General features: G+C 45.0%; 3 protein-coding genes across 3 annotated transcripts; 2 read left to right on the forward strand and 1 right to left on the reverse strand.

The window, feature by feature from the left end:
* The first annotated feature begins 651 nt into the window (after positions 1-651).
* LOC117349564 (RING finger protein 11-like) lies at positions 652-4,105 on the forward strand. Its single transcript, XM_033923141.1, has 3 exons — positions 652-919; positions 1,865-2,034; positions 2,898-4,105. The coding sequence occupies exons 1-3, from the start codon at positions 821-823 to the stop codon at positions 3,067-3,069; spliced, it is 441 nt and encodes a 146-aa protein (XP_033779032.1). The 5' UTR covers positions 652-820; the 3' UTR covers positions 3,070-4,105.
* Positions 4,106-4,404: 299 nt separating this feature from the next.
* Positions 4,405-9,377, reverse strand: TRIR (telomerase RNA component interacting RNase). Its single transcript, XM_033923142.1, has 3 exons — positions 8,971-9,377; positions 7,613-7,690; positions 4,405-5,660 (listed from the first exon to the last, which is right to left on the reverse strand). Exons 1-3 carry the CDS (start codon positions 9,220-9,222, stop codon positions 5,553-5,555), a joined length of 438 nt encoding a protein of 145 aa, XP_033779033.1. The 5' UTR covers positions 9,223-9,377; the 3' UTR covers positions 4,405-5,552.
* A 186-nt stretch (positions 9,378-9,563) lies between these two features.
* Positions 9,564-16,704, forward strand: GET3 (guided entry of tail-anchored proteins factor 3, ATPase). Its single transcript, XM_033923140.1, has 7 exons — positions 9,564-9,859; positions 12,276-12,423; positions 12,788-12,936; positions 13,991-14,141; positions 14,227-14,334; positions 15,046-15,243; positions 16,174-16,704. Exons 1-7 carry the CDS (start codon positions 9,714-9,716, stop codon positions 16,303-16,305), a joined length of 1,032 nt encoding a protein of 343 aa, XP_033779031.1. The 5' UTR covers positions 9,564-9,713; the 3' UTR covers positions 16,306-16,704.
* Positions 16,705-17,195: the final 491 nt, after the last annotated feature.

A 17,195-nucleotide genomic window follows, 5' to 3' on the forward strand; every position in this document is an offset into this window, starting at 1 on the left:
CTTTGGTATCCTGAAAACCTGACTGGTTTAGTGTTGAGAACTACTAATCTAGGACAGGCCAAATACACTTAAAGCAGTTAGTTTAGCAGGGGTTAAAATTAGGGGGGGGATGAATTTGGGAAAATCCACCACTTACGTCGCCTAAAATCTTGTCAGGTAAATGTGTCCTGGGTTGGGAGGTTCCTGCATAACTTGGAATTGCACTTTGAAAGCTCAGGCTCGAGCCAGCAACCTGCAGTCTTGCATGGTCATGATGCCCGGTTTAAGTGCCGCTCCCACCCTTTGGTATCCTGAAAACTTGACTGGTTTAGTGCTGAGAACTACTACTCCAGGACAGGCCACATACCCTTAAAGCAGTTAGTTTAGCAGGGTTTAAAAATTGGGGAGGGGGGTGAATTTGGGAAAATCCACCCCTTACGTCGCCTAAAATCTTGTCAGGTAAATGTGGCCTGGGTTGGGAGGTTCCAGCACAACTTGGAATTGCAACTTTGAAAACTCAGGCGAGCTAGACCCTAGAGCCAGCAACCTGCAGTCTTGCATGGCCATGATGCAGCGCATTAAGTGCCGCTCCGGCTCCCGTCGTAACGTGTGGCTGGCAGCTACGCATGCGCCGTGAGGGCCCACGTCGTGCCGCTCCGAGGCTGTGGACTGCGTTTCCCTTCGCGCCGCGGGCGGGGAAGGCGAGGCGCATGCGCGCCGCCGGGTTTGTAAACAGTAGGCCGCAGGGGGGCCGCCGGGCACTGATGGCTCCCGGCTCGGCCTTCACGGCCTCCTTTGCTGCCTGGGTCGGAGCCTGAGGTGGCTTCCGTTCTGCAACGCCATGGGGAACTGCTTGTCCTCGCAGGCCGCCGACGACCTTTCGCTGCTCAACGACTCGGATGGGGCGAGCCTGCCCGGGGAGCCGCCGCCACCCTACCAGGTATTGCGCGTAAGACGGGGCTGAGGAGGAGAGAGATACCCACAACTGAAGGCAGATGCAAAGGGGGACCCCAAAGACTGTGTTAGGCAATGACTTGCCCGACGTCGGCTGAAGGGGCCGCCCAGCTTGCAAAATACCATCTTCTTTGTCTGCTTACATTGTAAGCTCTTTGGAGCAGGGACTGTCTTTTTCTAGGACTCTGTACAGCGCTGCGTGCGTCTGGTAGCGCTATAGAAATAAGGAATAGTAGTAGTGTGAAGAGCTGAGATTGTGATGTCATAATGCCTCATTCCACCAATGAGCCAACCTTATCAGTGATGTCACAATGGCTTGATTGTTCTGTACTCCCCTCTGCCCTCCAACCCAGCCGATTAACCCTTCCCCTTAACTCTACAAATGACATCCTGTTTGCCTGACTGCTGTTTAGATTGTAAGCTCTTTGGAGCAGGGACTGTCTTCTTTGAGACTCTGTACAGCACTGCGTACATCTAGCACTATAGAAATAATAGTAGTAGTGGTAGAAAGTAAAAAATGCAAATTGACATGTAAAGGAGGTGGTGGTCTCTTGCAGAATTACCAGGAAGGTTATTTGTGCCCCACCTTCGGGTATGAGGATTTAAGGATGGACCTCAGCAAGTGGCAATGGGATCTAGAACTGGGACTACCAAGCAGAGATGGAAGGAACTTAGAACTAAACCAGAAGGGAACAGGGTAAACCAGAAGGGAAGAGGGTATCAATAACCTACTTTTTTTTTGGGGGGGGGGAGGAGGTGAACTAGGTCTGACTAGCATTCTTTGGGTAGGCTACAATCCTTTGTTTGCTTCTCAAGTGCTGGTGATGGATTGAAGTTGTGTGACAGAATATGGTGGACTGTGCACTGCATTGCCATGTCTCTGCATCCTTGTAAGTCATGAGCTTGGTTTATTACTGATTTTGTCTTCCAGGAGCATGAGCAAGTCCCTGTGTATCATCCCACACCCAGTCAGACACGTCTTGCAACCCAACTAACAGAAGAAGAGCAGATCCGAATAGCCCAACGGATTGGTCTCATTCACCACCTCCCTAAAGGCATCTTTGATCCAGGGAGCGAGCCCTCAGAAAAGAAAATAAAAGAGTAAGTGGTGGTATCTTACATTGCATTTATCTGCCACTCAGCTTCTACATACACAAGTGATGCCAAGCAGTTTGACAGCCACTGGAACCTTTTAGTATTAAGCAAAATTTACTAAATGTTTAATCTGTGTTTTGCTGGAGTGACATCCAAGGGGAGATTTATGTAATCGATTAAAATGCTGCATTACAATTAGAGGACAAATATAGGGAGAGTGTGGTGCACTGGTTAAAGCTATAGCCTCAGCACACTGAGGTTGTGGGTTCAAACCCACACTACTCCTTGTGACCCTGGGCAAGTCACTTAATCCCCCATTGTCCCAGGTACATTAGATAGATTTTGAGTCCACCGGGACCGACAGGGAAAAATGCTTAAGTACAACAAATTCATGTAAACTATTCTGAGCTTTTAGTACAGTATAGAAAATTGAATAAATACATTTGGTTCCTTTCATGCAGTGGTCTCAAACTTAAACCCTTTGCAGGACCACATTTTGGAATTGTAGGTACTTGGAGGACCTCAGAAAAAATAATGTCATATTAAAGAAAGGACAACTTTGCATGAGGCAAAACTCTTTATAGTTCATAAATCTTTCCTTTTAGCTAAAGCGACATATGATCAAGAAACTGTTTTATTTTACTTTTGTGATTATGATAAAAATACTGAGGGCCTCAAAATAGTACCTGGCGGGCCACGAGTATTAGACCACTGCTTCAGTGGTACTTGCTAATTCACTTTATATTTATTTAAATTGACTAAAACATTCCAGAGCAGCTCCCAAAATTGTTGGGGGAAATCAGGAATGATCCTATTAAGAACTAACATATTAAGTAATGGTTTAAACAGTTTTGTCTTTCTTCCCACAGGTGTGTGATCTGTATGCTGGATTTTGTGTATGGGGACCCCATTCGATTTCTGCCCTGTATGCATATTTACCATGTGGACTGTATCGATGACTGGCTAATGCGATCCTTCACATGCCCATCCTGTATGGAGCCAGTGGATGCTGCGCTTCTTTCCTCTTATGAGACTAACTGAAAAGTAGAAGCTGCCTCTGCTTAGTGTTTTGCACATGAAATGCTTGGGGAAGCTGGGCATGCTTTGCCCGTTCCAGGATACACCAAAGACTTCTGCTGTGGTCTGCTGCAGATTTAGCTCCATGAATAAGGCTGAATCCTCAGCATATGGCTTGTGTTTTAGTATTTAACTTTGAGTCTGCTTGTGTTGAGAAAAACTTTGTTCCCCAAAAGACTTGTTTTACATGTACATATAAACTATGCATTAGCTTCAAGGCATAATATACATGATACAGGATTCTTTCCCTTGTGCTCATCCTGCAGTCAACATCCTTCATTGCCTATGACAGTTAAGCATCTGGGCATTTACAGAACAGGAAAGGGGATGGGGGGAAGCTAATGCTTGTACAGCTTTCTGGCTATTGCTTTAAATACTAGGCCTGGCTCTAGTCTCCTGCTTTCAGATGTCTTACTGCTGTTGGCTGGAGCTATATCGAGAGCAATTAGGATTTGAACTGATGGAAGTCCTGCACTGGCTTTAAACAACAGATAATGTGTGAACTTATAAAGCATGAAAAATGGGCTTGGCTTTGAGCTTATATCAGAAATTGCATTTGGGGTAGGAAAGCAGCTGGCTGTGTTTTAGACAAAGGCAACAATGGCATCCCTCTCTCCAACATGCTATAGGTCAAAATTGATAGGTGGATCAGAGCTCTACCTTATAGGTCCCTCTCTATTGACACTCATAAAACAGGATTGTGTTGAATAGACATTGCCATTATGTGTTATGTCCACACTTGTTTACATTTAAGTCATGGAGAATTGCCAAATCAACAGCAACGCAAGGAAGCATTGCAGGTGCTCTTCCCTGGTCCTTTTCAGCTACTTTCTCTGCCTGACTAGGGATGCTGCCTTTCACTTTCTTAGACTATCTTCTCAATTACAGAATAAAGACAAGCCCTCCTTTGTCTTGCTCAAATTAGGTTTCTGGCTCAATGCACCTTTGATGAAGGCAGAAGTCATGAGTGAATCATGCTTTATAAAAGAACTAAAGTTGTTAAAGCACAGGACCTGTAGGAAAAAGTTACACCCGGTTCACCATCATGCTACCTTAATTCTTTGTTCCATGTACTTATGCTCCATGGTAGCCAGCAGCATTTGTGGCTGGAAGGTCGTCACTGATGTTATAACTGCATTTAAAGTTACCAATAAATAAATGCAATGCAAAATTGTGTTCTGGAGTAGTATGTGTAATTACATACTGCACACGCAGCCCTCTCTGAACAATGACTTCAGTAAGGCTAAGCTGCTGGTCCCTAAGATGGGATAACTATGATGGAAGCATGCTAGGCCAGGCTCTGGCTACAATAATTTTAATAGAAAAGTACTGTTTTATTTACAACAGGCAAAAACATGGCTAGTAATTTTACTACACTACATGGTAGGAGCTGCACAAGGGTAGAAACCCCAAACACAGGAAGCAGCCCACCGTCAGAACCAGGAAGGTTTAAGTGCAAACTGGCACCACCTTCCAACCCAAAGAGGAGAAACTAGTACTGGGGCAGATTACTCAGCCTTATGCACTGTCTGCTTTACATTCCACTTAAGGCCCCTGTAATGGACTAAACAAACATCAGAACTGCTAGCTACAATAACTTTAAACACAGCTCTGAACACATTATATTAGTTAAAAATTAATACACTTCCCAACCCTCTTTTACAGTTTTCTCTACTTTCCTCCCAACACTGAGCTACTGTGTCCTTGTAATCTGCAACGTTCTGAACCCAGCACCCCTAGAAGAGGAATGCTAAGGAAGCCAGAAGCTGTTCTTGCTCTTCCTGTACCTGACAGCAACAGGGGTAGTAAAGAACAATTATAAACACACACAAACTAGACTTGAGACCCATAAGGCAACAAGTTGGAACACATTTTCTTTTTCAGTTTTCACTGCAGCTGTAGACAGCTAAAACAGGTAAGAAAACACTACAACTCTTGACAGTTTCTCCCCCCTCCCCCCCAGAGGCATAATAGAATATATAAGAGAATGCCTTTAAGGCAGCAGAATTAATTTGTCCCTTTTCAGCAACTTCCCCCCCCCCAAAAAAAAAAAAAGAATACAAAGATAAAGGAAAGGAAAGCTTGACAAATATACAGATTTTGACCACAAGTCTAGATAGGAATTCTATTACAAAAGCTAAAACTCATCTTACAAGAATGACAAAAGCCAAAACAGCCAGAGCAAAGGACACAATGCACATGAGCACATACAGCAGAAGCAAGAAGCTCACACAGTTCTTTGGCAGGCCAGGGAATTGAGAAGCACTCTCCCACTTCCATGCCAACATTTCTTCCCAGACTGGAACAAGTTTAATGGACTTATCCCAAAAGCAGCATGGCAGCCGGAGGCCCTGCCTGCGCTGCCGAGTGTCATGTTTGTGAGCTCAGCTCTCTTCAGAGCTGTTTAAGTCTACAATGTCAGTAAGTCCGCTGAAGAAAGGAAACAGCTATTTTACAAGGGGTCGAGTTTTGTCATCATCACTGCACTGGTGCGCTTTGTATTTTCTCACTTCAGCCATGTACTTGGCCCAGGCGCCTCCTTTACTCGCTAGAACCTGCAAGGTGGAAGCAGAGGAGAGATCTGTGGTACTTTCTGTTCACACTGAGAGCTCTATCAGAGATCTGAACCTTTCAGGGCCTCAAAATAATAATAATAACTTTATTTTTCTATACCGCCATAGTCAAGACGACTTCTAGGCAGTTCACATCAAAAGAAGGCTGGACATTCAGCGAATTACAAATGGGTAAGGGGAATGTTGCAGAAGAAAGGGGGGGAGGGGATGTGAGAGGGGGTTGAGATTGCCTGAGAGATTGTTTCGGGTTTGTAGGGGGAAAAAGCGTAGAGCGAAGGTCGGTCTGTTTAGGTGATAATTGCAGGAACCTCAGGGGTACCTATCTACCTACCTATCTGCAGTCAGTTACAGGCATTACCTGCTCAGCAGAGGACAAGGAGCAGCAATTGCTTTATACACAAAGCTGACCATTTTACTAATAATGCAAGGACAGGTGAGCTCTCAAACCTCTTATTTTCCCAGAGACTGAGATCACGAGTCACATATCCTGGAGTGTGGTAGTTGTATTGTTTACTCCAGTTCCTCCATTGTGTTTGAAATATGAGCAAAAGTAACTCATCTGGAGACACGAGTTTGACTATCTAGCCTGCTCATCCATCTAATCCCTTCCTCCCTCATCCCATAGTTTGAGACATCAGATACCGCTTTTTATCTCCTCCAATGGGAAAAACCACTCCAATGATCCACCACCATTTCAATTAAGAAATATTTCCTTAGATTACACATCAGGCCTTGCATTTGGTGGTTCCTCAACCTAAACCAACTCCTGCAAGCCTTGTGAAGCTTTCTTATAAGGGAAACTAACTCACAACTAATTTTAATGTGTGTTTACCTTTCCTATGAAATCTATGATGTCCTTTATACTTTAGTTCTACTTGTTTGTATTCCATCTTGGTTTGCTTTAGTGATAAAAGCGGAACTAGCAATTTTTAATAAATGATAATTAAATGTTTAATACACAAGTATGACGACTAAAGAATGCAACATTTCTCATCAAAATTCAAAGTGGTTGCTGAGAAAACAGCAAAAAACTCTAAAGGATTACTTTTTTGCCTCACTGCATACTTTTTCTGTCCTGGCTCTAAAATACTGGTAAATACTGTAAGTTATATTTACCAGTACAACAACCCTCCCTCCTCCCCCCCCCCCTCCACACACACACAAACACACAAAATCTGAGGGGCCCTTTCACAGAAGCTTAGTGTTCATTAATAGACATTAGCATGTGCTAAACACCATGTGGCCCACTGGTATAAAATGGGATACACAGGCCAGGATTCTGTATACACCCGCCCAAAGTTAACCCAATTCTGTAACCGACATCCATGTTGCAGACGCCAGTTACAGAATTGGGTTTGACATACCAAACCCCCCTCCCCGCCCACTATACTAATTACGGCAGGTAGATCCTTGCCGCGATTAGGTACAGCGGCCGCGTCTACTTACCATGTAGGCCAGCATTTTGCTAGCCTACATAGTAAGCGTCTCCTGTTCTGCTAGGGAGATGTGTAGGGCCGCCTAGGTTCGCTTAAGGCTACCGTTTAGCCTTATGCGAGCTTGCAGGCCTCTCCAGGCTCCCTGGAGGCACCTTCAATATAGGCAGCCTGCCTGAGGAGCATTTTTTTTTAAGTGCCTCCCAAATGGCTGATTAGACAGCCGTAGGACGTCTACAATCGGGAGCACTTTGCAGAATCAGGGCCACAGTGTTTAGCACACTTTAGCAAACAGACTTCTTAAAGCCTAATATCAGTAGGAGACTGAATCAGAGAGAAAAGAGGCACCAGTCAAAGGTTTGGTGAACTGCTTCATAAAAATCACACACGGGTTTGGTATGGAAAGGCTACTTGAGAAGAAGCTGAATGTGATGGATTCTGGATAGCCCAGTACTTTCACTGGTACCACTTTAGCAGATACCCAAACATGAATCTGCTTACCTCTTCCTCCGTCTTCTGCTTCTTCGCTACCACTCCAGTCTTCAGGGCTAGTTTGCTCCCGCCTCGCCGCTTGCCCACCTGGGTTAAGGGATAGAAGACTGTAACCGTTACACGAGCTCTGGTAGCTGCAATGGTACTGTTGCCCTCTATATAACAGAACACGGATTCCTTGAATTAGAGCCATGTCTCAGTAATGAACAGAGAAACATGCCAAGGGTTAGCTCACAGCTTTGGCTGCTGGGTAGGACCAAGAACAGGAGAAAAAAAGCTGACACTGAAGCAGGTTAAGAATCACACTACATACAGATATAAAACAGAGTGCCTGGAAAAAAAAAGTTACACAGCAGCTTGACTTGTATTTTTATGTTTCCAATTATTTAACATAAATGGAGGAACAACCTTTAAGATAAGCAGTTTATAAATGGAATATGGCAAAGAACCTCATTATGGATATCCTGCAAACCTGCTAGTGAGTTCCTAGGTCAGGTTTGAGAACCACTGGCCTGATAACCCAGGAAGCCTAGTTCAAATCTTGCTGCTGCTCCTCATCCTCATGACCACAGACAAGTCATTCAATCCTTCATTAACTCAGGTACAAACCTAGCTTGCAAGCCATACAGTGCAAAGAATGTGACACCTCGAACTAGAGGTGCAGTGGTTAAAGCTACAGCCTCAACACCCTGGGGTTGTGGCTTCAAACCCACGCTGCTCCTTGTGACTCTGGGCAAGTCACTTAATCCTCCCACTGCCCCAGGTACATTAGACTGTGAGCCCATCGGGACAGACAGGGAAACATGCTTGAGAACCTGAATAAACTCATGTAAAGCGTTCTGAGCTCTCATGGGAGAACAGTATAGAAAACTGAATAAATACAAACTACAATTGAAGAAAGTATGAGCTAAACTAATGGTTCTTAAAGCTGTCCTGGGAGACCCCCCCAGCCAGTTGGATTTTCAAGATCTCCCTAATAAATATGCAGGAGGCAGATTTACATGCAAATTGAGAGAGACACTGCCCACCCTGTATCAGTAGCATGGAATATTGCTACACCTTGGGTTTTGGCCTGGATTGGCCACTGGGCTTGCTGGACCCAGTAAGTATGTCCTTATCTTGCAAACCTGGCTGGCTAAAAATCCCACAGGGCAAGTTTAAGAACCATTAAGCTCAACTCATGGGAGGACACTGTGTGTTTTATTTGCAGGTGCACCAAGACAGAAACACGGAACTGGCACTGGAGGTACCAGTGCTGGGGAAACATGACTTTTTCCCCCTGGGTAACGGAGGCCTTGCAAAGGGCCGGTTCTGTCCCCACCCTATCCCTTCCCGGAGCGGTCGCGCCTGCCTCGGCCTCCTCTTACAAAGCTGAAGTTGGCGCCGCTCTTCCTCTTCCTCTCCTCGGTCCCTTGGCTGCTCGGCGCCGGCTCGGCCTCTCCCCCTCCTCCCGCCTGCTCCGCTTCCATCTTCTTCTTGAACAGTTCCAGGAAGCTGCCGTCGTTGACGAAGAGGTTCACGCCGGAGCCCGCCGCCTCCGACTCCTCGGGCTGCCCGCGTCCGTCTCCGTCGCTGCCGGAGCTTCGCGAAGCTTCCGCCGCCCCCCGTCTCGCCGCCATCTTGCAAGAGGAAGCGCGGGAGGGGAGGGGGGCGCGCGAGGAGAGGCGTAAGAGCGGTGCATGCCGGGAGCGGCTCCGCCCACCGCCCCGCCTCTCTCTCTGAAGCAGCGCCAAGGCGGCTAACGCGTCCTAAGAAAAGGGACCAATGGAATGCCAGCGTTTTAAGTCACGTGAGCCGGGACGTCACGTCGTCTCTTACGTGTTTACATTCGGCGCTCCTGAAGAGCAGTACCGTTTTTAGAGGAACGCTAAGTAGTATTGAGGGTCGGTAGTAGAAGTAATTAACGGATAGACTGCTCGCAATTGTGGTTGCCCCCTCCCCATTTCTGGCGTTCATTGGTTCTCCCCAGTCGGGTGTGCCGGCCGTCGGTTGGCTGTTCCCTCATCACGTGTGGTTCTCCTTGCGGCCTCCGATTGGCTGACTGGCCCCCGCGTGGCGGACGGTTAGGCTTCGTCACGCGCCTGCCTCGGCTCTGCTGCTGAGGAGCGCGATGGCGGCGTCCGGGCCCGAGGAGGAGTTCGAGGACGCGCCGGACGTGGAGCCCCTGGAACCCACCCTGAGCAACATCAGCGAGCAGCGCTCCCTCCGCTGGATCTTCGTGGGGGGGAAAGGCGGTGTGGGGAAAACCACTTGCAGGTGAGTCTCTGGGGATGAATAGCTCGGTCTCCTTCCGCCAACATAAGGGAAACATTTGTCCCCCTGTTTGCAAGTGGCTGACGTTGTCATCTTAATAAAGTTTCCTGCGAGTGAGGGGTGGAGTCATGTTCACATAACTTTATTGATCTAACAGCGGAGGCCAAATCTGGTCTCTCTTTGAACTTGTCATCTTAACAGGGGGTAGAGTAGGTGTTCTCTGGGTCCTTCTTAAAAGATTTAGTCAGGTTTTCAGAGCAGATAAAGGTGAGTTGTGGACATAGATGCATCAATTGTAGGTTGCCCTAACTGTGGTGTCAAGAAAGTTGACTTTTTTCGGAGGAGTAAATTTTCAATTTCATTGTAGGAATGAATTGTAAAATTGTTTGAGCCTCTCTTCTCCCTTAGTCCAAATCATCAGTGTCATCAATGTATCGGTAGTATTTTAGGGGTTTTGAGTAATATATCTCTTCCAAATCTGCCACAAAGAGGTTTGCATATTGTGATACCATCCTGGTGCCCGTAGCAGTCATGGTTTGCAGATCGATATATCATTGTGAAAGCAGAAATAGTTGTGAGTTTAAATGAATTGAATAGCTTCCAGTGAGTATTGGTGGATGTTTTTAGGAATTTGTCACATGCAGCTATGCCATCTGTTTGGGGAATGATCCTGTGTAGTGAATCTACATTGTGACTAGAAGCGCACCTGGTGGAAGTTGCTTGTTCAGCAAGTTCATGGTGTCTTGTATGAAGCTCTTTGTCTTGTGCACTAGGGGTTTAGAATCCCCTTTATAAGTCCAGATTAGGTATAGCTTACCTTGGAAGTGTTTTGATAAGGTTTTAGTATCATTTTGTGTGGGTTCTTCAATTAACTTCCTGTAGCATGCATTGTCTGAGAACTGTGCGTGTCCATGATCACAATACAGCCTCCTTTGTCTGCAAGTTTGTTGGCGATGTTTTGATTATTTCATAAGCTTTTTATGGCAGCTCATTCTGGTAGAGAAAGGTTGTACAAAATTTTCTTTTGTTTGCTGAAAAGTTGTGATTTCATCTTTGTCTGAAACTTTCTATGTAGATGTCTAGTTTTTGTTGTTGTTGTTTTGGCTTCATGTGGAGTGACATATGTATTCTTTTGTGTAAAATTGTATTCAAGGCTGTTGGGAGTCTCTTAATTGTGGAAATGTACTTTCAAGCAAAGTTTTCATGAAGAACTTCTAGATCTGAGTATAGTTGAATTTTATCCAGTAATATTAAATTTCATCTCAATGTTCTCTGGATTATCTTTACACCTTAATCCCTACAGGTGAATTTTGTCATATTAATAAAGTTATTGGGGAGGGGCACTGCTGCTTCATCAAGTGCACATAACTTTATTGATACTACATTACCCAGGAGGGCTAAAATACAAAAAGACAAAGTAATCATTTCAATAGTAATAGTGAATTCTATCTTTGCTCTCTCTGGGTTATCTTTACACCTTAATCCCTAAAGGGTACAAGTTTGGAAATGGGTGAAACAACATTAATAAACTTCCTGAAGGAGAGACAGGGAAGATGCAGGACTGGAATTATACTCCTGCATACCCTGGGTACAATTGACTTGATGAGATTTTAAGCTCCGCAGCTCAGAGGCTGTTTTTATATGTATTTGTTCCACAAGTCTCTCTCCTTTCTTTTAATATTTCACCAGTGTTAAAACAGCTACATTGGTTGCCGGTTAAACATTGAATACAAGTTCGTTCTGTACTCCTCCTATGTCATGTAGCACAAGTATAGAGCTAATAGATTAAGATCAAAAGGCATGATTAATATTGCTCTACTACAATTAAATGTGCTTTCTCTTTTGTGGGGCCTTTATTGTGGAATCCTCTTCCTAGTCTCTGTGTTTTTGTGCATCTCTTTCACAATTTAAAAAGGCATTGAAATATATCTTTTTTTCACAGCATTTTTTTTATTTGTTTTAAATTTACAGTCTTGTGATATGATGATGTGTTTAGTTAGATTTGTGTAAATTTATTTTGTATAAAGTATTTTTACATTTTTTATAGTGATAACGTAGTGATTAGTCTGTCTTGTGTAAATTCATGTTCTTTTCATAAGCTGCTTAGGGCTTCTCTTACAAAGCCGCGGAAGAGATGTTGCCATGGTAAATACACCAAAAACCATTCAATTCTTAAAATAAGTAAAATAGATTTAAAAATAAATCACTATAGAGAAAAAAATAAACATATCAGATAATCAGCTTTCCAAAGAGAACCAATATATGGAACCTTTTTTATTGCTGTATAACATATCAATGAAGTCAAATATTTCAGTTATATGCAAAGTAGATTTTTCTGCATATCTTGAGATCTAGGGGTGAGGTCCTCCTCCTCCTCCTCTTTCTCTGTCTACATAAACCTCTTTATCACCTGTTGTAGTTGCAGCCTCGCTGTGCAGTTATCCAAGGTGCGAGAGAGTGTGCTCATCATCTCCACCGACCCTGCCCACAATATCTCCGATGCCTTTGACCAGAAGTTCTCCAAGGTCCCCACAAAAGTAAAGGGTTATGACAACCTGTTTGCTATGGTGAGTGTGCAGGAATTGACCCATCCTCAGAGCTCCCAGTACTTAACTGCAGCACTCGGAATAAATCCAGTCATCTTCAGTTTTGCTCTGTGGGATGGTGTAGTTCTGTGTTCTCCTGCTATTATCTTTCTTTTTTTATTTTGTATATACTTCATGCCATTCCAGTAGTAATTGAAATAGTTACTATTTTCTAGTTCCAGAGAGCTTACAATTTAGGTTGACACATAAAGTGAGAGAGAGAGTTAAATGACTTGCCCAAGGTCACAAGGAGCATTGGTGAGATTTGAATCCTAGCTTCCCTGGCTCTTAGCTTGCTGCATTACCCATTAGGCTATGCTTCCACTTCTTCCTCCCTTCCCTGCAGGAGATAGACCCAAGCCTGGGTGTGGCAGAGCTTCCAGATGAGTTCTTCGAGGAGGATAACATGCTGAGCATGGGGAAGAAAATGATGCAGGAAGCCATGAGTGCCTTCCCAGGCATTGATGAAGCCATGAGCTATGCCGAGGTCATGAGGTGAGAGTGTGTTGTAGCAGGGACCAGCAGAGAATGGGGATAATCATAAAAGATGACTGCAAAAGGAAGAAGAATGCTTAGGTGCATAGGAAGAGGAATAATCTGCGGGAAAAAGGAGGTGATAGTGGTTATGTGCAGGTCTCTGGTGAGAACTGATGTGAAGTAACGTGTACAGTTCTAGAGAGCAAGGTATAAATGCCTAAAAGTTGAAGGCCTCTTTTAAGAGAGAGGAAATTCTGGAACATGGGATCAAAGGGTGAGGTTGGAAGGTGACAGACTCGTGTGTAGTGTAAAGAAATATTTCTTTATGAATAGGAAGCTGATGCATATGGGCAGATTGGATAGGCTTGTATAATCTTTCTTTATCCTCTCTGCCATATCAGTCTGAACCAAGTAGATTGTGTTCCTTTCTTATCAGCAAATGGAGGTAGAGATCCTGACTTTCTCCAGTGACTTCACTAGCACATAGGCAGGTGCCTTCTGGAATTCTCCAGTATTCTCTACCTCCAGCAGATGGTAAGTTGGTTGTTCAGACTGGCACAGCAGATCCAGGCCTAGCTCCCCAGATCATGGGTTAAGGCCCGCTTCTGGGATTCAGTGGACTTTAACCCAGTAAAGCAGTTTCTGTCTCTGTCTCAAGTCAGCACTTCACACAAACCAGTTCCAACAATTCAGTAAATTACATTGAAAGATAAATGCATGCTTGCGTTAGAGGGATAGGACTCGAGAGCTGTGAATGCTAGTGATGTAAAAGCCTGCTGCCGTGCTGATTTTTCATTTGCTGAGTTTGCTTCATTGGAGAGATGCTGGACACTTGGGGAGGAGAAGGGGGATGCCAAACTGGGGAAGAGGACAATAGGGTCTTGAGCCTTCCAAGAGGGGGGGTGCAAATAGTTAAAGCTTCACCTAGGGCTTCAGGTATCCATGGGCTGGCGCTAAATATATAAGACTCAGTCTGAGAATTGTATACTGCCCTGCCCCACACTCTTAATGCCATGTTTTGTGCTGTTAGGATTTCTGGCTGCTCTGTGTAATCTATTCTTTTCCTCTTCAGGCTGGTGAAAGGGATGAATTTCTCAGTAGTGGTTTTTGACACAGCACCCACAGGACACACACTGCGGCTGCTGAACTTCCCTACCATTGTGGAGCGGGGACTTGGGAGGCTGATGCAGATCAAGAATCAGATCAGCCCTTTTATATCCCAGGTAATATTGAGGCTGGACTTGTGCTGGGCATTGAGAAGATACGAATCTGAGCGTAGACTCACTCCTTTGGTCTGCTTCTGTGTAGATGTGTAACATGCTGGGCCTGGGAGATATGAATGCTGACCAGCTGGCTTCCAAGCTGGAGGAGACCCTTCCTGTGATCCGATCCGTCAGTGAACAGTTCAAAGACCCAGTAAGGACCATAGAGGGGGCCATTCCTCCTAGAATTGGAAGTACGGGGGCTAGTGACCAAGAACAGCGCAATCTGTAGTGAAAACTGACTGCTTAAAGAAACTCATCCAGCAGGTGCACTGTGCAAACAGCTGTCCGCAGTCCCTTTGGGAAAGCCATGCCACCAGAGAAGCCTGCCCACTGGCTGTTTTATCCCCAACACTGTTGAGTCCTGCAGCTATGGTCTACCAAGCAACCCAAGACTGCACATGATGCTCACTTATTATTATGTGCTGGAAACCAAGAAATACTGACTGTTTAGAGTACTGATTCCCAAACCTGTCTGGGGGAGCTCCAGACATTCGGATTTTCAGGATATTCATGAGACAAATCTGCATCGGTTCCTTGGTATGCATATTCATTGTGGCTATCCTGAAAACTTGACTAGCTGAAGTTCCCCCAGGACAGGATACTTATATTGAGACATCATTGAGTCAGTGGTTTTCAATCTGCACCTGCTGGCAGGAGAAAATAAACCTACACATTTGGCCTGGTCTGAAGGGACTCAAAAAAAAATAAAAAAAATTAGCAGGCAAGAACTAATTTCTCATTGTGGCTGGGGTGGGGTTGAGTCTCACTTTGATGGTAAATTTATAGTCAAGACTGTTGACTGGGGCGAAGTTGGAACCATGATTACTCCGCCTTACTTGTTTGTCTGGATTTAACCCCAAAGGAGCAGACAACGTTCATCTGTGTCTGTATTGCTGAATTCCTGTCCCTCTACGAGACTGAGCGCCTCATCCAGGAGCTTGCCAAGTGTAAGATTGATACGCACAATATCATTGTGAACCAGCTGGTCTTCCCAGACCCTGAACGACCCTGCAAGATGTGTGAGGCTCGACACAAGATCCAGTCCAAGTACCTTGATCAGGTCAGTGACTGTCTTAATGCACAACCTGATGTCCCTGTAGATTGGAGTCACTCACAGTTGGAATGAGCATCATACTACTGTGTGCTGGGAGAATCTGGTATATCCAGACTTGTTTAAATGGCTCTGAGATGGAAAGAGAGCAAGCAGCAGCTCTCTGAAAGGGAGGATATATTTGCACTGCTGCTGTTTCCTTGGAGGTAAACGGAATAACAGAGCAGTGCAGGCTCTTAATAAGAAAACAGCTTCTTGTTTGCTTCATAGTCTGGTTGTAAAAGAACTTCATTCGTTTAAGCATTTCACAATATAAAGAGTATCTCTGTATCTGCTTGGGTTCCCTTACGGTTACCACTCGTTTTATGGTTGGATCACATACTTTATTTTCCATCATACTTGTTTATGAAGCATAAGATAGCAGCAGGTGGTGGTTACACCATTGGAGGTGACAGGCCTTGGTATCTCAGCCCATCAGCAGAGAGCTGGTGTCAGTCCTGCTCAGGTAATGTGTGTGTGTTTGTTTCCTGCCCTTGCATGTCTTGTTAAGACACATCACTTCTGGTATATTTATGGGCAGGTTGGGAAAATACTGTATGACAGCCGAAACCATTGCTCTTGGTAGAAAATCTATCTACGCAAAAAAACAGCTTTTAGTTTGGTTCTAAATTTATGTTGCTTCTTGCCCTGGATCACAAAGAGGAGGTCACAGCAAAGCAATACAAAAATCCATGTTCCTGTTCCTGCATCTCTTTAAAAAGTCATGGAGAGCTGTGACCTATGTCTCAAAGCATGCAACCTGGGTGAAGCTAAAACGATATCGTGTGAGTCCCTATTCTCTTTCCTGCCATGGAGACCAGCAGAGTCGTCACACAAACCAGCTCCTGTGCGATGTCAGTAGATGGAATATAACTGGCTGTCTCTTCTCTGTTCCCACAGATGGAGGATTTATATGAGGACTTCCACATCGTGAAACTGCCACTACTACCCCATGAAGTACGAGGGGCTGACAAAGTGAATACCTTCTCCAGGTTGCTGTTGGAGCCTTACAAGCCACCCAGTGGGAAGTGAACAGGGTCCAACCTCACCTTCAAGCATTCCAGCCCTCCTCTTCCCCTTCTTTGCAGTCCAGAGCCTGCTGTCCTCCTCTGCCTGCCCCCTGTTCTTTTATTTATTACCTGGTCCTTCTGGGTGGGAAAAGGGAGATGACTGAGACTTTATGGAGGCTATCCTTGTCCGGAGCAGAGTGACTGTTTGCAGAATGTGTTCACCTGGTTTGGAGGGGATAGAGTAGCTCTGGGTCTCACATTTTTCCTCTCTGCACTGGGTGTAAACAGAGTTCTGTGTGCACAGATAAGGATAATGGGAAGCTGATGATGGCCCCTGCATAGGTAACACATTGGGGGAAACTTGGGTTCTAGCCCTTTGCCATACACCAAATCTTACAATAAAGAAAGAATTTGGAAATGGTCTCGGTGTCGTTTCTGATGCTACTAATTCATGTTTGTTTTCCGTACTTGGGGTTGGCTCCTGCTTTGTAATTCTCTGAAAACATTTAAAGCTGTAGGATGTGCACGACTCTCTTCATTCACCAGAAGGCAGCCCTGGCCCTTGAGTATCTGATGCTTTATGGAAACTATTGCTGACAAATGAGTACGAGGGTGGGGGAGGGTGGTACACCCTGGGTACCTGCCAGATCTCAGGAGTCATAGCAGCCAGGAGTGGGCACTAGGAGGGCTGGAATTAGAACCAAGGTAAAGTGCTGTGGGTTATGTAATGAGACACTAGGAGGCTTGGGATTAGGGCCAGGGAGACTGAATTTGCATCCTCTATCTCCTCTACCTGCTGCTGCTGCTGATGATCAGAATAATTGTAGTCTTTGTTTCTTTTCATTCCTGTTTCTACATTGTTGACTGTTCTTGTTGTTGTGGTTTTTTAAAATAGTAAACAGCTTTGATATA

This window comes from Geotrypetes seraphini, chromosome 16 (assembly GCF_902459505.1).
Source record: "Geotrypetes seraphini chromosome 16, aGeoSer1.1, whole genome shotgun sequence".
Lineage (NCBI taxonomy): Eukaryota > Metazoa > Chordata > Amphibia > Gymnophiona > Dermophiidae > Geotrypetes > Geotrypetes seraphini.